The 23240-nt window shown below is 41.7% G+C and overlaps 1 protein-coding gene across 5 annotated transcripts in view; it reads left to right on the top strand.

The window, feature by feature from the left end:
- VEPH1 (ventricular zone expressed PH domain containing 1) overlaps window positions 1-23240 on the top strand; it is a 2478904-nt gene that overhangs the window by 428301 nt on the left and 2027363 nt on the right. For all 5 annotated transcript variants that reach the window (XM_069618443.1, XM_069618442.1, XM_069618440.1 and 2 more), the window contains one exon: window positions 838-1004. In XM_069618443.1, coding sequence (XP_069474544.1) covers window positions 838-1004 — 167 coding nt within the window. The remainder of the gene's footprint in view (window positions 1-837; window positions 1005-23240) is intronic.

The following is a 23240-nucleotide window of genomic DNA, read 5'->3' as shown; positions in this document are numbered from 1 at the left end:
GTTTAATTGTATGCACATTTAGATCAATACATTTTACATTCAAAGAATGAATACAAAGTATACATCTTGCACACGTTTGAGCCCATCTCACAAAGCTGATCCTTTCTTCAAAGGCCAGGCGCCATCTTGGTGATAGCATTCTGTGCACGCAGTGGAGGACAGTAGATAATGTGACATATTGGTTATGACTAAACCTTATGCATTTGCAGTACCGTTTGTTTCGCAGCCACACACTGGAGAGAGCAGGGAGGTGCAGTGCATGTTCAGGTCATGTGACGACTACCAGACACGGATCCTGTTGCTTATTGAGTCGAGCAGAATAGAGTACGTCGTTGTGTATCAGCGAGTTGAGAAATATACATTAGCTGATGAACTTGTACTACAATTGTGTATTTAAAATTTCATTGGTTTTATGGAACATATCAAATGAAATGTGACAAATTGTTGCATGGCCAAGTCATTTAAAATGTATGCTGTTCATTTAGGCATATGCTGTAAAATCTTTAAAATATGTGCTATTACATACATGTTGCTTTTATCATGGCTGGGCATTGCCAGTCAATGTATTGTGTGGTACAGTGATGGCTTGATTGTGAAACATAATTAAGGTATATACTTCAGGAAACGTGCCCAAAGAGTGATGATTTGATTAATGTATATCACATTTTGCATAACGTGTGCTGCCGAGTAAGGGTGTGAGTGTGTGAGAGAGAGAGACAGAGAGAGAGAGACTCAATTATTTGTTTTGATCAAGGTTATTATTTCTCCGCGGCAGAGATTTGAACTAAGAGCGAGTGTGGCAGGATATCTAAATTAGCTTTTTTCTTTGTCTGCCAGGTAACTCCATGCTACTGCGGGTACTTCCGTCCGTGTACGAAAAAAGGCCTCAACCAATCAATGAACATTTAACCCACCTGATGGCCCAGATGTCTGGGCTGGAGCAAGCAGAGCAGCACCACCTGTTAAGGCTTTTACAGACAGTGGCACAAACAAAGCAGCCTGGGGTAAGGACTTCAGAATAAACTGACCAGGCCAAATGCAAATATGCCCTTTCAGAGAACTCCCAGGAGCTGTGTATGATGTGGGATGTGAGGATTTCTAGTGGAAAAGCAAGAAAACAACCGTCCAATTTTTCATTTTCAGAAACCATTTCCGTCCCTGCCTTGGGTAGGGGGGTAGTACAAAACCAGCAAACGCATGTATGATTGGCTTAGAGGAACTTCAATTAGGAGCACGTTTGTACCCTTATTGGCTCAGTTACACTCTGTAACATTTTATTAAACAATGAAAGAATATACAGCTCAATAATAAACTTCTTCCATCCACCAAACAGGTCAATCCATAATCATTGGCCGCACTTCAACCGTCTCTCTAACCTGATTATCTACAATGTACCTCATAGCCTCCTTTCCATACCTTGAACTTATATATCCCTACTAAAAATCATGGTCCCCAAACAGGCCTCTTGACCCCTGAGAGTCCCTTAAATGGTCCTTTACTTTCCTAAATCAAGCAGGCCTCACATCATCTTGTGCTTTAAGTCACCACTGCTGGATAACTATTGCTTCTAGCCTAACCAGCACAATTGATACAAGACAAATAGTTCCTATCCTGGTGATATGCTAAGCAGCTTGCCCCTGTAGCAATGGCCCCAATAGCTATAATGTGTCTGTGGAAGCTGATACAGTACACACTACATATTCCAAACCTAGACCAACGTTGTCCTCATAAGAGACTATTTTCTTGCATGACAGAGCAGACACCAAGGCACATTGGGCTACTAATGTGGTAAAACGGCTTGCACCCCTGGTGAAAGCAAAACGAAATATTACCTGCCACCAACCTACCCCCTAAACCCAATGTAGGGTGATAAAAGCACCCTATCACAAATCTGGGGTGCCAGAGCACCCCTGGTACTGGGCACCTAATGGGTGACCCAATACCAGAAATCTCAAGTATAGAAAAAGGGACGTAAGTTCAGGGGGAATTCAGCAGAAGCCTCCCTGGCTACCAAAGGAATTAACCTAAAAAAGAAAGAGGAAGCAAAAAGAGTAGGGGTCCCATTAAAAGAAACTGCAGAACACCCACAATTTGAATTCTGACCTAACCATCCCCAATTTCCCCCTCAAGATGCAGCCAATACAACAGTGGCTGATGGTAACAGTGGTCTTAAAAACGATTCAATGTGACCTAGTTGTCTTTTGCGAGAGATGCATAAAAAAAGTCTGCAATGGAAAATATGGTAAGGGAAAGACCTTTGCAACACAGCCAACACAGGTCATAATAATGCACATCTGGAACCGGCTGGAGTGCGCATTGCCAACACCTTACAGACCAGGGAAGCTGGTCAAATGCTCAGTCGATGCATAGATTGGCTAGAATTACCAGCAATCAAAATGGCACTGTGTTCATTCCAAAGCAAACTAAAAGGAAAGTGCATCCTTATGAATACAGACAACGCAAGAGTCCTGTTTTACATCATCAAATACGGTTGCACATATTAAAAGCACTTGCAGTGCTTGCACGAACATTTGACCATGGTGCATCCAGAGTCAAATGTTCATACCAGCTCAACGTGTTCCAGGGCAACACAATTTTGTAGCAGATACCCTGAGCAGAGCGTTAGTAACAGACCACAGTGGGGAACTCAACACTAATCCACTCAAACAGATATTTTCAAAATGGGCACTAGCATTAGTCAATCTGTTTGCAACAGAAGAAAGCAAAAAACCCACAAACTTTGCACCCAGGTTCCCATAACCACGGTCCATAAGCCATGCACCATAGATGAGTTGGTCAGGGGTATTTGCATGCATTTTACCCCCAACACCATTGATTTGCAGGTTAATTCAAACAATATACTGAAGAGCATAAAAACGATTCTTATTGCTCCAATGTGGGCTCGACAGCCGTGGTACTGACACCTCTTGAACCTGTCTCTGTCCACCAGTCAAACTCAACCCAGTTCACACAGAATCACAAAAAGATAGCACATCCAAACCCACAAGAAACCAGTTTAGTAGCCTGAGGTCATAGCTTGGACATCTAAAACAACAAACAAGATGTATGGCTATATTGCATGACGTGAGAGAACCAAACCCCAGACACTGCTACATCAACAAGTAGGAGAGATTTGTAATTTGGTGTAACCAGAAACACATCAATCAATTGCCCTGGTCATCAACAGAAGAGGTGATCTATCATCTGCATCGTTAGACTCAGGCCATGGGTACAATTCGCTTAAGGTACATTTAGCAGATTTGGGTCTATTTGACCTAAAACATTTGACCTAATCACATTTGATCGAATTTATTTGACCTTTATTCAGTCTAAAATGCAGGGGAGATCCCCCGCAATCCTCCCCCACTTCCCCTCAACCTAATCTATACCCTTGCCTGCCCCCATATATATATATGACTAGATTTGACTGAAAAAAGGTCAAAAAATGCAATCAAATGTTTTAGGTCAAATGTTTTTAGGTCAATTATGCTAATAACATTTAGCAGCCTATACTATATCCCAACAAAAGATAATATTTCTGGAAGGTACCAGTAGTAAAGCCTTTATGCACAAAATTAAAAAGAATCCTCCAGCGACTTCCCCCGCCCGACCAGGGTGGAATTTAAACACTGCCCCATGCTATGAAGTGCCATTGAAGGAGCTTTCATATCAAGTTGATTTTCTTATTGCTATCGCATCATTCAGCAGGATTGTTAAAGTACAGGCCCTTTCAGTGTATGAACCCTTTTTAACAATTCACAAAGATGAAGTGGTCGTAAGAAAGCACTCTAGGTTTTCACCTAAATTTAGCTCTAAATTTCACGTGAATCCATCCATTGAGCTACTGACTTTCATTCAAAACCCACCGAGCATGGTCGTTACACATGCTTGCCGTTTGTCAGGCAGTCTTTTACTATCTAGACAGAACTAAGGGGCTCTTAAAAACATATCAGTTCTTCCTACCAATGGCAGCAGGAAGAGAAGGAGACTCTGTAATTAAAGCAACCATTACAAGCTCGATTGTTGGGTGCATACAATTGTGCTATACTCTAGCAAACAACACACATCTGTTTATCCTAGAGCATATTCCACAAGTGTTGCTGGAACAAGCTTATCCTTCATAGACAATGTCCCGTTAGAAGCCATTTACAAAGCAGCAACATCGAGTTAAGTTCACACTTTCATGCAACATTCTGTTGGCATAAACAAAAGCCTATTTGTAAGAGGGTCAGGCAATTTTAAAATGCTTATCTGCACATGTTCCTTCCACGTATCACCAACAGGAAATACTGGTCACTAATCTATGAAAAGCATGTGAATCGAAGTAGATCCGCAAGCCCCTTAAGGAAAATATGACTTACTAGTAATAGTCTATGTGATGTCTGCCTGCTTAGAATAATATGTGCCACCCATCCTCCCCACATGGGAGCAGAAGAAACCTATATACCATACCATACCTTCCAACAATTATCGATTATGTCATAATGTTATTGTGAGTTGTACGGCGCACTGCTGTCATTTATGGGGAATCTGATTTTATTTTCCAAACACAAGTTACAACAGACAACAATGCAACATCAGGGGGAAGAACATGCAAGTAGTTGCAGGGGATGTGGTATTGTAGATGTGGTATTGTTATCCTTGGACCAGTGAAACTTCATACCCACGTTTTGCATTGGATTGTAATTGTTTAATGTCACTGTAAATTCTCAATGAGTGATGTTCCTTTCAGTCATTCACAGAGTCACTCTATTTGTAGCAGACAATAGTTTATCCATTCCTGTTGGTGGGCACAGGAGCAGTGGCAATCTTTGGCATGGAGGGCAAGTTTACTTTTTTCGCCGATAGTGCAATGGCCCAAGTCCACAATGCAGCAGCTCCAAGTTCCAGAACAAGTAAACTCAATACTAACCTTTGCCCCTGCTCTTTCTCAAGTATTTATAGTAGACATTATTGACATTACTATCCTTTCATCAAACATACTTTTCAGTTATGTGTATGGTTTCTTAGAGAGCCAGACAGCCCAAACATAGCAAACCTATTTCACCAGGATAATATAATTGGTGAAATGGGAGAGCTGGGATTTGAGAACTGTTTTCAATGTCTGACAGTTTGTAATTTGACAGCTGACTATATCTCCTCTCATCCCATCTTTAGTTTTAGAACAATGTTAAGAGGTAGTGAAGCTAGAGAATTCATTGGTAGAGCAGAGCCATTGCTGAGCCAGGGGCCTGGGTTTGCTCTCAAAGCCAAACATGAGCTGGAATTGAAAAAGACCCATACCTGGCTTCCTGCCTTCGCAGCCCACATCACAAAACCCATACATGCACCCTGTGTACCCACCCCCACAACATAATACCCACACTTGTTATCCTGCCTCCTCATCATAAATTGTTAAAATTATAATTATTTATAGAGTAACACTAGAGTATAAACCTATGTGATTGAGGCATTTTCTCAAGTTAGTTAAGGAAAATAAGGCATAGTGGTGAAAAGTGATTGGTTCGAGATCACAGAATTGATGAAGTGTGGAAGGTGGGAACTTGAGCCCAGTCTTCCTGGTTCCTGGTTTGACACTTTCCAATTCAGCAACGGTGGAGACTTAATTTTCTCCTATTCCATCTTCAATATTAGAAACAAAAAATGCTTTCTGCAAAGCTATTTAAGAGCTAACCTAGAACAGTGTTCAATAAATGTGGTTTTTAAAGCACCAAATTATCTACAAGGGGGAAACCTATTAATCGGCTGTATCCTGAGGCAAATACATATGCGAATCCAAACCGGCCCCAATTTTTTAAAATCTTTTTTTTTGCTGTACAGAAATGAAGCACACATACTTCACTGCAATATAATGCAACAGGTTTATACAAAGGGCTATGTTGAGGGGGTAAAAAGGTGGACATCCCCTCTGATGGCCTCCTCTCACCACCATACCCATACAACGCATAAAAGGGCCAGAATGGAATATTTTGTGCATGCAGAAAATCGACAGTAATGATATGAGCCACTACCATACATAATCAATTTCTCACTTCACTTTGATGCTGAAAATAGCTGAACATTTGTAAAATGAAAAGGAAAGGGTTCTCAGTGATGCATTCACTGAGCCTGGAGACACCTATAGAGTAGTAAATTCTACTTCAAAACATTTGGTTGTTTAGTTTTATAGGATTCACTTGTCTGAAAAAATGAATTAGTCCTTCAATAGGATTAGAATCTGATGCTTCTCTTTTTTATTCTTTATTTGTTTATAGCAGAAGCCAGAGCTGATGCATTCCGGACACGTGGTCCATCCTCAGGGCAGCCTCTACAAGAGTACATACAATGCAATCTTATATAAACATTATCTCATAACAGTAATACTAAATGAGTTTAAACTGAACCATCTAGTTCATTCCTGGATATTTTTGGAGAGAATTCAACAGGTTTTCATGATAATTTCCCTTTTTGTTGCACTATAGCGTAATATCTGCCTCTTATTCGTCTGTGTGTGTCACCTGGTCAGAATAGACATGCTGCTGTTCAAATACCATCACCTTGACCGTGTATATACGTGTTACTCAAACATCACCATTGTGTGAAATAAAAATGACTGTCACTACTGTTCTGTATTGTTTAAGGCAGTGGCAGGCGTGGTAACACTTCCTTTATATAGGTTGAAGTGATAGAAAAAAATGAGTAAAATGGAACTTTAGAAAGTTAAAATTCCAATTTGTAGGATATATAACTGTAAACACAGTGTAATAGCAGCATGTTCGCAATCTTATGTGGTACGTAACAGGGTGTGGAATATTAACGGCAAATAGTTCAAGAAATAGTTCCTAGCTGCGGTTCCATCAATGCGGAAATGCTACATAGGTGTCCAGTATGCCTGACAAGTAAGCAAAGAATAACGTGTTTATAACATCTGTTTACAATCCAATGTATTGCTGTTGTGCCTAGCTTCATAGCAAAGATCGGACTGCAATGTCTGTCTCATACCTTTCGTTCAGGTCGTAGTTATCCTGCAAAGTGCAGCGTGTTCTAAGAGTGTCTGTAACCACGTAGCGTGCGGCCGCTGTTATGGAAACAGGCACGCTTTGTCCGCCTGAAGCAATATATTTGCCAGCGTCACCACATCATTGCGTGGTGACGTCAATTGATGAAGTGCTGGCGATGAATTCAATGACATGTCTGTATTATGGCTCTGTTGCTCATGGGAAATGTAGTTTGAGCAAATAACCTTATGAGTTGAGTGTACGTCAGTCCAATGTAAAATGTACACATGCACTTTAAGGTAAGCCTGCGTTTCTAATCTTCCATACCTAATGTTGTGTAGGTAACATCTTTCTTACTCTCTACTGTTCGTCATCTTTAATAATGGTTATCCTGAATAACCAAGATAAATCGCTTGTCAGTAGAGTTCTTACAGAAAAAGCTGATTTTTTTCAATAAAGATCAATGACGGGAAAATTATTGGTATATACGTTTGCTAGTTACCCAAGTAGGTGTGAGCCAAATTCAATGTGGGCTGCAATATGCGGTTAGATCAACACAATGTAACGTCATATAAATAGATTACCAAAGTCAAGGTTGGTTATAATGCATATTAATGTTGCTCCAATCGTGGTCAGACATACTTCTTTGATGGTTTTTTATGTTGCTATCAGTAATTCACATGTTAAAATACACTATTGATCTCATTAGTCAACTCTGGTATAATGACATTTAGATGTGCAAACTCTGTTTTGTTACTGATAATGTTACTGTCCTCAGAAACATTTTTAAAACGCTTTTTACATTACCGCCATTGGACGTGGTATTTCTGAAATAGCACTGAAGGTATACCAGAAATACCACTGCTGCTGTTGGTAAACTTTGAGTCGGGCAGATTTTCGGAAATACTACTGGCAGGGCTGGCAACTTCCTTCAGCGGTATTAAGAAATGTGCACAACTCTGAATGACCCTGTAGTGTGCTAATAATGAATACCTGAACATTACATATTTCTATGCATGCTTTTTAACTTTGTACAAAAATAGGCACCATAAACAGTCCCAACAGCCATTTCCATACGCACGATGCAAGTAACATCCACTGGTGCCACTCAGGGTGCTATTCAATTATTTTTGCATGAACACACTGGTGATGAAGAAATTCACTAGCACATAGGTGAAGCCTTCATGCAGAATGGAACTGAAGACAAACTCTGAAAAGAGATGGACCCCAGCTTCCTTGGCAAGTAGGAGCCGTAACAAGCTGCTGTGGATTGTAACAGGCCAATGGTGTGTGTTGACCGCTGGTGCCAACATTACCATCCAGGGTCACAGAATCTGTTATTGAAATGCACACATTGCCACTGGGTGGTGTGAGCCTAGGCTCCTCTCCTCTCACTCAATCTAATCTAGAGGTCCACGTGTGTGGGCCATCCGGGCACATCTACCTTACTGCTGAAACAAGACGAATGTGTCACCGCATCTGCACAGAATCTGAGCAGACTTTGCAGCGGTCTAGAATCTGAAGGATTTCGTCTTTAAAAAAAAATAATCTTTTGCATCTTTTATATTTTGGAGCTCTGGCCGTGGAGCAATTGCCCCTGTAACCCCCTTGCCAATCCGCCCCTGTTGGTGGGGATTGGTAGGTATTGTGGGATGCACCTGCACACATCATAACAAGCACCGGGGGCGATTAAAAATTCCAAATCAGGGCGGCCTGCCTCCCTGATTTGGTATGTGTGGGTACTATTTGTGTTTATAGGCATAACTTTTTTAGATTTTGTGGCAGCTGGTGGCCCTAGCCCCACCCATATGACAAAACCATGCTACAGGCAAACGCAAGAGAAAAACGTGCTAGGAAGCAAACTCTCCCAATGGCATAGCAACTGGCAATACTTGTTACATGAAATAGCCTAAGTACCAGTGATGCTTTGATTTGCTTTCTGAAGCTGGGGTTGCTACAAAAGGTTTTTCTAGTCCTCGTCCTCACATGGAGACTTGTGAGCACAGTAGGTCACTGGCTGCTGCAGCATACGCCTGGGGGCTTGGTGTCACTGCACATGGGTGTTAATTCCCCCTGGCAGGCGTTAACATGCCAGCCGCCCTCGGTCACATCCTAAACAGCGCATGTGAGTTCTTCTGTACAAGAAGAGGCTTTAGAAGACTTCGTGTGCAGGGATTGAGGGCTTGATTTACAAGCTCCTGTGACACATCCCCCCCAACTAACGCACTCCGAATGGGTGTAAATGGCATGTGGTGTTCTGCAGTGGTCGAAGTGTACGAAAAGAAGTGGTGGGATATTGTTCCCTGCTGACCTGCACCCACTCCCCACAAACCACATCACCATGCCCCTCCCACACACAATAGAAACCCCCAAACACATGTAGCTGCTGTTTAAGGGAATGTTCAGTGTAGTGCACTGAAAGTGCACGTTTCAACTTCTTCCTACACTTTTATTTTAACACAAAACCGTCCCGGAATGGTTTCTTTTTAAAATAAAACTATAGGAGCAGTAAAACCTAATTTAAACAAGTAGAGGAGCACAGCTCCCAACCGCTCTCGCTCACTTCGACCACTGGTGTTCAGCCCTTTTACTTGTAACAAATAAATGCAACAGAGAAACCAGTGAGTTTTACAGTTAATGTTCTCAGATATATGGTAATTATTTTTTCAATGTGTCCATATGAATTTTTTTGTCTTTTAACTGCAATTAGCCACATTTGTATTTGCTCTGTAAAAAAAAAAATAAGAAAAAAGTTGCATCTAGTGCTTTTCTGCATTTATTCAAATAAGCACTTTGGTGTCTGTGATGGGAAGCTTAGAGAGCTGGGTTTTTGCACTGCAACTCAAGATCCATTTTAACCTTAAAAAGAACCAGCGGCTCCTTGTGCCAGCGTGTTAATCCTCACTGTAGCCCTTTCTGTAGACCTTGTAAAGAACTTGAAAGAGAAATTCATCACTTATGATAGCCTCTCCATTATGTCAAGGTCACCACCATTGGCCTGCAAGGCATAATTGACAACCTGAAAAGCTAATTAAGACAGATGATTTCATCTTTTTTACTATTTTTTACAAATAAATAGTGAAAGTAAACAGTGTTTTCCTTTTGTATTTAAGTGTGATAATCATTAAAAACAGAAACTGTGTGCCATAATTACAATGCTCAGAAAAAACGCGTAATGCTTGAAAGACTATCAAAGACCTATTTCAAATAGAAGATGTCATTGTCCCAAATGCTCTGTTATCTTATTCAAATGGATAATAAGGGCCTCATTCCGAGTTGGGCGCAAAGGGATTACCGGCACCGGTAAGGACACCGGTGCCGGTAATCCCTTTGCGCCCTATTCCGAGGTCCCTTAGCAGGTCCCTCCTTTAACGCCTGGTCTGACCAGGCGTTGTGGACGGGACCCGTTAAGGGACTTCAGAGCTAATAACGGTACCGCAATTTGCGGTACCGTTATTAGCTACTTCCCCATTCCCATTGAGCCCTATGAGGGCTCAAATGGGAATGGGGAATGGTTTGGTGAATGGGGACTTACCGGTCCCGCCAAGGTCGGCCTGGACCGGTAAGTCTCCCTTTCACCAAACCGGAGTCGGAACCGGTATGGGAGGTAGTCATGGCGCAATAGCGCCATGACTACCTCCATACTTGGAATGAGACCCTAAATCACATTAGTGCTATTTGTCCCCTCTCCTTCATCATAGGTGATTTGCAGAATGAGGGTGATTGGTTTACTCAATGATTGAATTGTTCATAAACTGACCATTGCACTTGTCTCTTACAAATACATGACATCCTCTTCTACTAATCAAACTGTGCAGTGAGCCTGTCCCTCTCCAGATCACAATACATTGAACCTTTGAATACAGAGAGGAAACAAGAGGAAACCGTCAGCTAAGAGCACTCTGCTCGTGGCAATGCACGTATCACAGTTTAATCAGTGATGGGATTTCTTGTGAGGACATCTGTTGGCCCACAGTCAAACACACAGCTGTCCTGGGCAGAAGTCATATGGCAATCAACACTCCACTCCAATACAGGAAAACAGCGACCAATCTTCTCATATATTTTAGCCATCGCATGATCAGAGACCTGCCCACAGTGGCAACAAAGATGTTTCTCAACCTTTCTCATTCAAAAACTCATCTTAGTATATAGACCTGCACTGTGGTTGCCTGAATGCTCGGCATTGATTCTATGAGCGTCTGTAAATTGAAATAGCCATGGCTACGGATTATTTGAATGAATGTTGCCTGATTCATATTTATTTGGGTAAGTTGCTAACCAGTTTCTACCACTGTGTGGCTAGTTGTTGGGCTTTTTCGGAAGATGGCTATTTTGGACGTTTTTCTTAAGGTGTTTTGGGATTTTTCTTTTAGAATTAGCTACACAAGACGCAGTCCACAGCATGCACCAATCCTTAACATGAAAGCAGTCAGATTAGTTATAAGTGAACACCAATCAAAAGACCTGGGCCCAAGAAAGCACCTGCCTACCTACAACACTTTGTATCAGACAAGCATGCAATACTTTGTACACTGGCTGCAGAGTCCCAATCCCGTGAATATTACATTCAAGTGAAACGCAAAATCATGCATGAAGCATGAAACAAATGATTTATCCATTTATAAATACACTAATTATGCAGATGACACTCAAGTCCTTATCCCGATTCCTGGCAATCACAGCAAGAACTTTAAATTACTGATCAAAATTTACCTCATCATTCAGGCATGGATGGCCACACATGGCCTTTTGCCTCAATGATGAGAAGACTGAATTACTACAAACCGGCTCACAAGCCAAACTAAACAAACTTGACGTCACCTTTAAATCCTTTACCAGTGACAGCATTAACATCCCGATCTCCAAAGATGTCAAGACCATAGGCGTCTATCTTGACTCCTCCTTAACTCGAATGAAACAAGTTAAAGCCACAGCCTCGGCTACAGCCTACACTTGTAAATGAATAAATGCCTGCAGGCCCTTCCTATTGTCAACAAGCTGCTCCACCCTAGCGAGAGAACTGATCCTATCCAAATTGGATTACTGTAACGCGCTCTACCTAGGAACCAGCAAAGAATTTTTTTTCCAAAATAAAGCTATCAGAGAAGCCTTCAACATACCACAATCTCACCACATTTCTGAAATCAGATGCAACGCCAGCTGGCTGTCTATCAAAAACAGAATCTCCCTCAAAACCTTGACCCTCACTCCTAAGTGCCTAACAAACTCAGCACCTAATTACCTGGTCTGCAGATTCACCAAAACTCATTCGATCCACCAGAACAGCCCAACTACACTGTCTTAAAGTACCTACGTATAAGATCCAGAAATCTGGAGGTAGTAGCTTCCCTGTATTAGCTTCCAAACTTTGGAACTCTACACCTACAGCCCTTAGAACAGTACCTTCTTTCTCCCAATTCAGGACAAGTGCCAAATACTGGCTCACTTCCATAGAGACCAATTAACCTCCAAGGTTTTATGTCTCTCTCCTCTTTTGACTGTACATAATGTCATGTATTATACCGTGTTTATGCAACTTGACAATGATGTAAATATTATCTTATTACTTTTATATACTTGCTTATGAAACCTGTTACTATACATAATGTCATGAATTATACCATGTTCATGCAACTTGACAATGATGTATATATGATCTCATCACTTTTATATACTTGCTTATGAAACCTGTAACTGTCTCCTTTGTACAAATGTAACCGTAACAATGCGCCCAGATACCTGAGGGTTTGGCGTGCTATACAAATAAATAAACTAAACTAAACACCATTCCATCATACTACCCCTTTTTTGAACTTTACCACCTTCACTCACCCCACCCGCAACCCCTGCTCTATCTTCATCCCTGACTCATAGCACTCAACCCCCACCCACTCTTCCCCACCCCTCTCAAACCCCACCAACCTGTCCTCACTCTTCTCTGCTCCTACTCTACCTCACTTCTCTATTCCATACCCATCTCTATCACCAAGCACCTCATTTCACCCCACTATACCCCACCCATGCCCTCCTTGACTCACTCTACCTCACCCTAAACTACCAACCTTACCCTACCAACACCTTCCCTGACTCACCCATGTCCACACCATCTACCATAATCACCCTACCTCACCCCTGCCTATCCCCAACAGCCCACCCACCATAACTCCCTTCTTCCTACCTGAATTCATCCTAGCTCATCCACAGAATATTCCAGCCTTCTGTACCCCCACCTTTCCTACCTCACCCTTGTTCACACACCCTACCAAACCCACTGTGCATACACACGCCCACCCTACCACACCCTTGCTTATCTTCACCAACCCAACTGTTGTAGAACTCTTCTGTCTATTCCCACTAATACAAGCTCACCCATACCTACCATGCTCACCATCCCTGCTACCTCCCACCTTAGCTCACTCATTCTCCTTTCCACTTTACATCCAACACTACCCCATCACACTAACCAGTCTGCAAACATAGTGTTTGCTGACTGGTACCACTAGTAATACAGATAATATAAATATATCTTTAAACTGCTGTGAAGAGAAGTCTTTCTAGTATATCTATTGCTACTGTTACTTTTTGACATCACTAGCTTGCAGATATGTTTGGAATTACTGGCTAAGTAAAGACAATTTGTTTACTGCATTCTTACCTTCTTACCTATGAATAAAACATTCAATAAATGAAAACAAACACCAAAGCTTTTGACTCTGCCAATGCAGATTTGTAAATAGAGGGATACATGTTACAATCACTGCCTTAGGAGGGTCTGAAAATTGCATGTTTACACTGTGGGCCTCATTGTGAGTATGGCTGCAATAAGGGCATGGCTGCCTCCATACCGGGCTCCAATACCGGGTTCTGTGAATGAGGAATTACCGGGTCATTCCGACCTTTGAGGAACCGGTAATTCCTCATGCACAAAACCATTCCCCATTCCCATTTGAGCCCCCATAGGGCTCAATGGGAATGGGATGGAGCTAATTACAGGCCCATTAATAACGGGCCCGTTATTAGCTTCTTGGTCCCCTCGCGGGACCCGGAAAGGCTGTCTGGTTTTACCAGACGTCTGTTCCGGGTTCCGCTAGGGGACCTCGTATTCAGGCATCTCGTAATGAACGTTGCCGGTCCCATACCGGCACCGTTCATTACGGGACCGCCAGGGTCGTAATGAGGCCCTGTGTCTTTGTTTTGAGTAATTCTTTATTGAGAACTAAAGTAGTTGGAGCTGACAGCACTGGGGTAATTAGCAGTGGGATAAATTACAGAGAAAAACAATTACTTTAACTTTGCAAAGCCGTGAAACCATTTGCATGACTTCTGTTTATGCTTTCTGGTAGGGACTGCCACCATGAATAACAGCAATCTGCATGCCTGTATCAAACAATGACTCTGCCAGACAGACATATGTCAGAGGAGATTTTACTGGAATCTCAAGATTTTCAAAATCAGGAAATAAATACTCATCTATTTTTGAGATTCATGCACTTATGGTGATAAATAAAACTACCAGAATAATAAATGACATGATCCAAAATGTCAGGGCTTCTCAAATCTGACTTGGGACATCTCACATCTCTGTATGTGCATACTTTTGAGAAATGGGTTTAAATGAGAAGCACTTTCAGTGTGGTAAAGTCTCCATTTATTCAGACTTTATAGATGTTTGGGACTGACATCTCAGATAGCAGACAGCATTATTAGTTTATGTTATTAGGTGTAGCATGTGATACCTATAAAGCCCAAACTATTGCATTCAAATACAGATTCAAGTACGCATATGGAGGAATGGCATATGAATAGCGACACTGTGGAATGACGTTCGAGGAGGGACACACAGAGTATTGGTGTTGTTTGGTTATGAGTCCACCCATTGCCTGCCCCTTAGGCATGCCAATCTATATGGCTATTCCCACCCATTCCTGCCTCTCCCCGCCTAAAATTCTTCCTCCTGGGAACTCTTTGTGCTACCTTAACAGGCGTTCATAGTTGTTCATGCAACATGCTGCCAAAGGTGTAGGCTGCCTGGAAGTTCTGTTTTTTTAACAGTTTTTTTGACTTCCCCTCAGTGAATCTACATCCAACAAAAGTATGTTTACTTAGTCTATTGAAGCATATAAAGATACTCAAATGTGTTTTCGACATGTTAGTTTTGCTGTCTCGAAGTGGGATGAATCAGCCCATGTGTAAATGCTTGCTTTTATAATTATGTTTTGTAGAAGAGGTGCTAGACTTGCTAGACCCCACTTCCCCCATCAAACTGAAAGCAGATAACTTGTCTGACTGATCAATAGTTTCAGTATTGCAAAAATCTTAATTGTAGCGCTTTGTAGGACAAAAAGCACATTTTAGGGCGATACATTTTTTTTAGGGTCAGAATGCCTTACACAGTGGAGGGTATCTCAGTAGTGCACAAATCTATCATAAATGTTGAAAATCTAGTCTGGGAACCGAACAGAAAATACGTTATTTTTTGGGAACCTGGAAGTTTCAAGTTTCTATTGATATACATTCAGCCGAAAGGCTTTGTATATATACATACAACATAAATCACAACCAAATATATAATGTTACATAAATAAGTTCATATTACAGTTTGTTCCAATAAACCCTTAAACATATCCACAATTTGAAGATAAAAAGACACAATAAAATAGATGATATTAATATCATCACCTAGCATGAATTTACACCATACATCAGAGACGTTGTTAAAATCAAACATATTATTATAGGACTTTAAAAACTTATATTGCAGCTTAAACAGACTTTCACAATCTATTATTAGATGTTTAAGCGATTCAATTAAATCACCACCACATAAATGACACTGGAACATTTCTTTAGGTAAACCTATCCTTATGCAGATTGTTTCAAGTGGCACCGATGCGTTGAATTTCACTAGCAGATATGTGCGGAAGGTGGTAACACTAGAATACGGGTGAGCCTCTATTGACAATACGGTCCACTGTGCACCTTAGATGCAAGTTCAATCATGTTATATTCATTGCCAAAATCCCACATTTTCCTTTTCAACCACAATTTGAGTCCACCCATAGTTGTCATTGATGTATACCCAGCAGTCTGTTTTCCATGTATAGTTTTAATTGTGCCAATGGTTGAACTACCATTTAAGCTCAAATAAGCCTGAATGTAGCTTACAATGATGGTATCATTCTGTAATTTACACAAGTTGTCAAAAAACATGACACATTGGCTAGTATAACACATCATAACACTTTGCAGATCAAACTCTAAATAGAGGTATTCAACAGACACATTCCTAGGATGCCGCATCAGTTTTCGCAGTAGCAGCACTTCAAATGCTACGAGTCGTGTACCATACTTATGTCCCCATATTGCTACTGCATATAGCAGAGTAGCTCTGATTTCTACTATGTATATCATTAGTATGGCATTTGTGGAACCTCACATTTCTCCCAATGTATAAATTAGGGCATTTGCTGATACTAGACAACAAGCTTTTACTGATTCCCAGTGACTATCCCACTTAAGTTTGGCATCAATTAAGACGCCCACATATTTATATGTCTGGACTTGTTCTAATCTCTTATCCACTTTCCACCCATAGTTAGGTATTTTCTTTTTTGCTGGAAAGACCATCACCTTGCTCTTCTCGATGTTAATGGACAATCCGTGAGCAGAGGAATACGCAGCAGGAGTGTCAAGCATTTGCTGCAGGCCTGTAGGCGTGTAATCTCTTAGTATTAAGTCATCGGCATAGGCAAACCAGCCAATCACAGTAGGTCCAACCTTTACTGGATTTGCATTGGTCTTACCAAACACCTCTTCAATATCTGCCAAATACAGGTTAAAGAGCATTGCTGCCACAATGCATCCTTGTTTGATGCTACTACTAGTAGGAATCATTACGGACAATTTCCCTTTAGCATTTAAAGCAGACGTACATTAGCATTGGAATAAAGCAACATCAGCATTTTTAACAGGCTTTTGGGGATGTTCCATGCATTTAACTTCTGCCGTAGACGGTTCTTCATAACCATATCAAACGCTGCAGAGAAGTCAATGAATGCGCAATAAACATTGAGCTCTCTGTGCTACCAATCATGTTCAATTGCCGATGTCAGAATCAATAGGTTATGGGCCGTGTCAGCCTTAGATCTAAAACCTATATGATTCTGAGGTAGAATTTTATTTTCGGTAATCCAAGCATTTAATTCCAGAAGCAAGACCCGTGCAAACATTTTAGAGGATATGTCTAACATAGCCAACATAATTTGCCAGATTATCCCAGGTGCCTTTCTTATATACTGTAAGTATGTGACTTATGGGCCATGACTTAGGGATCTTACTCAGGTTGCCAATTTGTGTAAATAATAAGTGAAGAGCTGCTGCCCTTAAATGGGGTTCCATTTTCAGCAGTAAATTACATGCCCCGTCTGGACTGACCGCCTGAGAACTATTGAGTTTTTCTATTATCAATAATAGTTCTAACACAGACACTTTACACTCCCAATTTTCTATTGGTAGTGGAAATATGTCTTTGGCATCTTCAGAACGGCCAAGAGTAGCTTTAATATGGGCACTCCATTGTTCTTCTGTGATACAATTCATGGATACATCTCTTTGTTTACCAATTTGCAATAGTTGCCAAATCCCTAAAGAGTACTTTGTAAGTGCTAAATTGGCAATGCTTTGCCATTGCACAATCTCGCATTGCCGCTTATGCTGCTATACCGATTTTCTATAATTCTTTTTTGCTTCACGGATCATAGAGGAAATGAGCTTAGGCTCTGTTATGCTATTATGTAGGGCTATAATATGCAAAATCTAACTCTGCATTACTTTTTTGGCTGCCCTACTAACTTATCATTTCCTTGCCTTTTGATAATTTCATTGGTATTGGCCCCATTAGGGCCCTCTAATATAAATTGAGGGACCAAATCTTTAACTACCCTGTTGGCAGACTCTAGATTTTTGTTGATGCCAGTGTATATGATTACGACCCTCATTAAGATATGTTTGACCATTACGGTCATAATCAACACTTTTCTCTCCGACATTTGAGATTGCCAATAAGGAGCATAACGGGAAATGATCACTCTCCTCCCGACTTACTGCACCCATGTCTTTAATATAAACTAATCCCCCTTCATTGGCAAAAACATAATCTAAGGTGGCAGCAGAACTGCCATCTATCCGAGTGGGGTCAGAGTCCACATCACTAGGGGTAATCCCATTGAGTTTTTTTAAGTTCATGGGAGGCCAACAGCTTGTGCCACCTATTCCCTTGTTTATTAGATTTTATCTCAGCAGTTGTTGAGAGCCAATTCCTGTTATTGCAGGGATCTTGTACTGGAAGTGTGTTTATCTTTGCGTGGAAAACACCCACCAGCCAAATGGGTTAATGATGATTGAACTGCTGTAATGTTCCTCCAACAATTTTTAGATTCTCTATGCTTCTGACCATTTTCAGAGGATCACATATATTCATCAATATGACCACAGTGTGTCCGAGGGTAAGCTCTGTTACCCGTGCATTAGTGGAGGATTGTTTTAACCTATTTGTTTTCCAGGGTGGTTTAACTGTTACTAGCAAACCACCTTTTGGTCTCCCTTTGGGCCCTTGAGTTACTACCTGGTACACAGTGCTTCGCGAACTGCACTTCGGCCTTGGGCCATGTTTCTTGTAGGTTAACGATCGAAAAGATATCTAACATAGATGGCAACCCTTCATTTTTGAATAAGTGCATATGTCCTGTCTATTCCAAGAGTACATAAGGTCCCATTTTTCAATTTCATCGACAGTTCCTGGAAAAATAAGGCTTGAATGCCAAAGGGAGTAACTGCCAGTACCCCTCTGGGACAGAACTTTTCCTGGCCCTATCTGTGGGATGAGTCTTTACAGAGACTAATTCAATGGCATGTGGCTTGAAGACAATAGAGCCATTATTGTTCAGTTGCTTCTTAGGTTCACTACCTGCATTTACCACTGCTGGCTGCACCATTATAGGTATGGATAGAGATTTATTTTGACATGCATTTCCCGCAATGGGCATAGGTAGAAATGTATTTTGACATATATGTCCCATCTGAGGCGGGCGATTTTTAATTAGCGGCAAGGTCACTATTGTCGCTTTATAACCCAACCTCAATAAGTCATCTTGGTAGTCCATGATGTAATTTAGAGCACTATCGAAACGAAAACATATATTCGTAACGTATTGATCTGTGAGTTCAACTTGATCTACAAGCGGTATCTAATGGGGTAAAATGACTCTTAAAGGGATGATTGCCTGAAAAATGGCCAGCACTGCCCTACGATTTAGAGGTGTCTGCAGGCCATGGTAAAATATTTGTTCGAGTTGCAAAGCCCTAAAGTCACTCCCCTTAGCTATAGGTATTTTCTCTTCAGGATAACCCTGTGCCTTAGCTTTGTTGTTTATCGGCTTCCATAGCTCAGTCAGGGTGACTTGAACATGTTGGACAGTCTTAGAAGTGCTCTGATGTTCGCAGTCTATGGCAATCATATTTTCAATGGATTGCAAGGGTTGCTCGTCCAATGCCACTATATTATGGCCTACTATAGACCTATTAGTCTTGGGGGCGTTATTCGGTAGGATCGAAAGGTCATCAGTGTCGATAGTTAATTGATCTACACTGAACTCACCTCGGCCACGTACAGCTGCCAGATTTATTGCAAATGTTTTTATTTAGATGGCAATCTGTTTTTCCGCAAAAGTTTTTTTTTTACTGTACATAAAAGCGTGGTACCAGGAGGGGTAATCTACCTTTCACATTTTTTTGTTGCAGTTCTCGCTAATTGCCTTAATAGGCTTATCCTTTTAGGGTTTATTATTTATTTGGTGTGTTTCTGCTCCTTCTAAGGACATACTAGTTCTTCGATGGCAAACAGAATGATTTTTTGACCTCAGGCTTTGATGGATCAGCAATGAATGTATGTCAAGTTTAGTTTCCAATCTCTCACATCTGGCCAGCAGTGAGGTGAGAAGTTTCTCGAACGCATTTAACATGTCGTCGGAGCACATGCTCACCTAATTCCTGCTCACATCCGGCAAACCTGTGGCTATCGCGTGCATGTCTGACTTAGTGCCATCACTAACACCCTTTTGCACAGCAGTGATATTAGTTAGAGCCTCAGTCTTACATATGGCGTCAGTCAGATTTATATTAGGCTCAAACTTAAATACAGGAATATGTAGTTGAACATTATTATTCAGCCCCACACCGGAGCATGCACAACACTGAGGGGTGACAGCATATAGGAGGTTGATACAGCAACTGAGCCTATTTTTTCTACTGGACTGGCTGAAACAGGCAAAGACATATCTGGATTGCCACAGATGACATCACTGATTAGTTTAGAACTAACACATCCTAAACCATTCGTTAGCATATCAACGAATTCTGCGATATAGATGGTGGCAATTTTGAGTAGTATTCACTGAGTTGTTTACTGGATACCAGCATCTTTTTTGGGTGCAAGATCACTTTTGGAATACAAATACGTCTGTTATGCAGCGTCTTATGGGTGGTGAGTTTGCCTTCCATATCTGCTGCTCTTGGGCTCACCTTAAATGTTACACTTTACACAGATAGAAGAGACTTAGGAGATTTAAAATTGTTATGAGAACCCTGCTTCTTACGGAATACACACACACACACTCGCACACTCCAATGCCGTTCATTTAGTTACTCTTATTGTGATCTATAATTGCCGAATGTAGTTCTGGAGAGTGATGAGTGGATCAACAAAGATCCATAATTAGCGAAGACTGTAGTTACTTTTGTCAAATGCTAACTCTGATTCACATGGTCACCATTACCATAACATTGCGTGGCACCTTAAGTTTAGACAATACTATTAATGTACGTTCTCAGACAGGTAGTAGTAAAAGAATACCTTTGGTAGGGTTAGTAGCAAGTTTGTAGCACAGCAAGACATAACACCACACCAGTAAGATAAGAAAGTAGAATTTTTCACTGAAGGGGGGCGCTGAAGAAATGTGTTTCAATCGGATCAATTAAGCGATGAACGGTCAACTATCAGATACACTGCGAGCAGTGAACAGCCAAACAGTCACTTGCAGAGCCACTTGCTCTGAGCGTGCGTGCATGAGCGCGTGAGGTACACCCTTTGTGGGATTCTGGGAAGGGAGCGGAGCCAAGTTCTAAAAAAATGAATGAAAAGAGTATTTAGACTCTATATTTATGGTTAAAACCACTTAATTATATAACAATGTTCAAAGGTCCATAGAAGTTGCGTTCCACTCTTGAGTAGCGTACCATATCACGAGTGCTGCAGTGATTGTTGGCAATCCCCACAGTCGTGCTCCAAAGGTCCCAGCCGAAGAGTCACTTACAAAGCCACTTGCTCTGAGTGCGAAAATAAGTTATGCTCAAAAGTAGGTTGCCATTTGGTAGAATGGCCAAATATTCAGACGGAGTTAGATTCTAAAATGGCTGCCGGAAAACAAGATGGTGGAAAAACCCATAGTCATGCAAAGATAAGTAAATAATTCTCTAACAGCAGTTCATGGATAGGTAACTGCAGCTGGGGCATATATTTAGAACTTCTTGGCAGCAATTCTGACATTGATGGGCTGGAGGACACCAGTTAGCAGCCTGGGAAAGCAGCAATTAGAGCAGACAGCTTTTTGGTTTGCAACAAATGTGATGAACAAGTACGTATTAGCATGCAAAAAGACTCCGGTAATCTAAAAAAGACTGCTCCTTTCAAAACATCAAAGGATTTATAATAAAGTTCAGTAGAATGTCACACACATTTAATTAGCCTATATGCCAGTCACGTGACGCTTGCCAAGTTGTGTCATGTGGGATTGATGAGTGGCAGTTAAGTCAACCAATCGCAGGCAAATAAGGGCTTGTCTTTAATTGAAAGAGCAAATAAAAATGCATTGCGTAATAACTTGAACTATTGCACCAGTAAAACAGTATAAGAGGTGGTGAATTTGGGAGCTCATTGCTGTTGTTTTCCTGGTAACCTGTGATGCATTAAAGATTACTTTTGAAACCAGCCTAGGACTGTCTGCCTCCTTGCCTGGTGTCCAGTCCTTGCTATCACACACACATCCACTAACAACACTGGAATTCCCAGTGTTCGTCCTTGTCCCTCAAACCGACCCCATTCCTCTGTCAGGTTCCAGGACGCACGTGTACAGCCTCCGGTCTCCCATGTGCCAGCACGGGTTATCCGTAATGTTACACACTCTCGATTGCGCCCGTTCCACTGGCATATCCCCTGGCGCCTGAGAGACCGGCTACCCTACAGTTCGCTTCTGTGTCACGTGACTGACGCGTCCCGCTCACGTAACTCTAAAACCCGTTCACGTGATGCGGTCGCGCGTCACGTGACAAGGAAGTAGTTCAGGTAGCGCCAATATTTAAACAATGTCGTCCGAACACTCGATGCTTCACAGCTGTTCGTTTCGACTCTGTTTGGCATCTTGGATACGATCGTGTTTTGATTCTGGAACTCAACCTCAGCTTGGAATAAGGACTTCTTCTTCAGGAACACCCATTGGTTACTGGCTTTGAATGTACTTTGATCATTGACCACAGACTGTTTCTTGGACTATAATTGGATTATCCCTTGGTACTTTGTTTTTTCTTGATCCTCTTGTCAAACACTCCTCAAGTTACTTTGGATCTGGATCCCTTGATCAAGTGGACTTAACTACCACACCCCTAACTGGACTCATTGGCTCATTACACTGCATTGGGGAGCGCTGCCCTTGTGAGTCCTGGAACCCCAATCCTAAAGGGTCAGCAGCGCCATCTCTACCCTTTTTGGTAAGCCCTTCCCACGTTTGTTTATACTGTCTTGCTTCCTGTGCTTGCTGTTTTGGCTTGGTACTTAACCGGTGCTTTCTTTGCAGTGGCTTGGGGTCTCCAGAAGTTTGTGGTTCCAGAAGTAGCATCTCCCACCTGTGGCCTCAAGGGTTGCACAGAGAGTGATTTGGACTCTCTCTGTGCGACACTTGGGGACGGAGGTTACTTCTGCCTACACGACAGTCAAGTCACAACAGACTGTGAAGCCACCCTGTCGTGTGGTCAATGGAGGGAGCCACGGACGACCCCATGGCTGCTGTGGTCCAGGCCATCACAGTGTTACGTGCTGATATGGCCGAAACTAACACTGCAATTCTCCAGCTTTTAGACAACATCCAAAGCACTAGACACCCCTTGCCTCCTGACTCTGAATTCGGGGATGCACCACCAGTCCTACAACCT

The sequence above is a fragment of the Ambystoma mexicanum genome, chromosome 10 (assembly GCF_040938575.1).
Source record: "Ambystoma mexicanum isolate Mex_15411 chromosome 10, UKY_AmexF1_1, whole genome shotgun sequence".
Classification (NCBI taxonomy): Eukaryota; Metazoa; Chordata; class Amphibia; order Caudata; family Ambystomatidae; genus Ambystoma; species Ambystoma mexicanum.
The sequence above is the reverse complement of the archived record's forward strand: the minus strand, read 5'-3'. Positions and strand labels throughout refer to the sequence as shown.